The 1565-nt window shown below is 64.5% G+C and overlaps 1 protein-coding gene across 1 annotated transcript in view; it reads right to left on the bottom strand.

Moving 5' to 3' along the window:
• Positions 1-6: 6 nt before the first annotated feature.
• The window catches only part of SLC2A4RG (SLC2A4 regulator), a 6385-nt gene continuing 4826 nt past the window's right edge, over positions 7-1565 (bottom strand). Inside the window, exons 2-6 of the mRNA XM_017735715.1 lie at positions 1389-1563; positions 919-1019; positions 554-812; positions 379-455; positions 7-348 (exon numbers count right to left, since the gene is read on the bottom strand). Of these exons, the coding sequence (XP_017591204.1) occupies positions 234-348; positions 379-455; positions 554-812; positions 919-1019; positions 1389-1563 (727 nt within the window). The 3' untranslated portion in view covers positions 7-233. The remainder of the gene's footprint in view (positions 349-378; positions 456-553; positions 813-918; positions 1020-1388; positions 1564-1565) is intronic.

Here is a 1565-nt window from a genome sequence, read left to right as displayed (position 1 = left end):
GCTGGGAGCAGCCGGACGCCCCCCGCCAGCCCCTGCCGGCAAGGAGCAGGGTTGGATTTAGCTTATTTTCAAAGGGAAGAAAAGGCAGGGGGGACAAGCTCCGTGGCGGGGGGGCTGTGTGTGTGCATAAAGCTTTTGGGGGGGCCGTTCCCTGAGTCCGGGGGCGCGGCCAGGGGGGCGCGAAGGCACCTCGAGTGCAAAATGTGCAAGAAGGAGGGAGCGGCGGGGCTCCGTCAGTCGAGGAAGCGCTGGCAGGCCTTCTTCCAGCGGCACGCCGTGCACCACATCTCCCGGTGCTCCATGCCGTACACCTTGCGGCACTTCTTGGCCTCCCCCCGCGGCCGCCCGCGGGGGGGTGCGGGGGCAATGGCCCACCGGGGCGCGGCCGGTGGCTGGGGCGGTGGTGGGGTGGGGACAGTGGGGGACAGCGGTGGCCGCGGAGGGGTCCGGCAGCCCTGGAGAGAGAGGACACAGCTCCTGTCAGACAAGGCAATGAGGGAGTGCAGCAGCCCCACCTCCATCCCTGTCCCCGCTCCATCCCTGTGCCCCTCACCTGGTACGCGTGGTCTGTGTGGACGTGGCAGCGGCCCAGGGGGGCCGGGGGGCTGCAGGGGGAGGCCAGGGCCAGGTCGAGGATCGGCAGCGCTGGTGGCGGAGGAGCCTCGGGGCCGGGAAAGGCAGGAGGCACCGAGGAGGTGGGAGAGACCGGCGTGAGGCTGGAGAGCCCGTCTGTCAGCGCGTCCACGTCCACGTCCAGCTCCGTGTAGTAGAAATCCTCCTCGCCATCGCTCTGCTCCAGGTCGGCTTTCCGGCTGCAGGGAGAGCAGAGGCTGGCTGGGACACTCTCCCCCGGCATGGCAGGACCCTGCAAGGGGTACCAGGGGGTCTGGGGGTGTCCAGGGGACCCCATGTGCTTACCCAAGGTGCACAGTTCGGATGTGCTTCTGCATCCCTGAGGAGCTGCTGAGGACTTTGCCACAGCTCTTCCACAAGCACTTGAACATCACCTTGGTGGAGTTCTGCAGGAGAGAGGCGTCAGGCTGGCAGCTCCATCCCCATCATCCTCCTCATTCCCAACCTCATCTCCAGCTCCACTGTCATCCCAGCCCCAGTATCATCCTCACTGTCATCCCCAACCTTACCCCCATCATCATCCACATCCCCAAACTCATCCCAACCTTCATCCCTATCTCCAATCCCATCTTCTCCATTCGCACCCCAAATGTCATCCTCCTCATCCCCATCCTCACTATCCCCATTCCCCAACTCATTCATGTACCCAACCTCATCCCAACTGTCATCCCTCATCCTTAACCTCATCCTCCTCTTCATCCCCATCCTTACTATTCCCAACTTCACCCCCATCATCATCCCCAGCTTCATCCCACCTTCCTCTTCCGTGGGGTGGGCTCTCCAAAGACAAAGTGGGTGCCGTCAGGCTCATCAGGGCCATCATCTGGCAGTGGGCCAGGCAGGAAGGTGCTGGGGACGTGGCTGGAGAGGGGGGGTGAGGGGGTGGAGGGGGAGGATCGGTCGCTGGAGGGGTCCCAGCTCCAGTCCCCGCT

The sequence above is a fragment of the Corvus brachyrhynchos genome, unplaced genomic scaffold (genome assembly GCF_000691975.1).
Source record: "Corvus brachyrhynchos isolate BGI_N302 unplaced genomic scaffold, ASM69197v1 scaffold10, whole genome shotgun sequence".
Taxonomy (NCBI): Eukaryota; Metazoa; Chordata; class Aves; order Passeriformes; family Corvidae; genus Corvus; species Corvus brachyrhynchos.
This window is presented reverse-complemented; position numbering and strand designations above follow the sequence as displayed.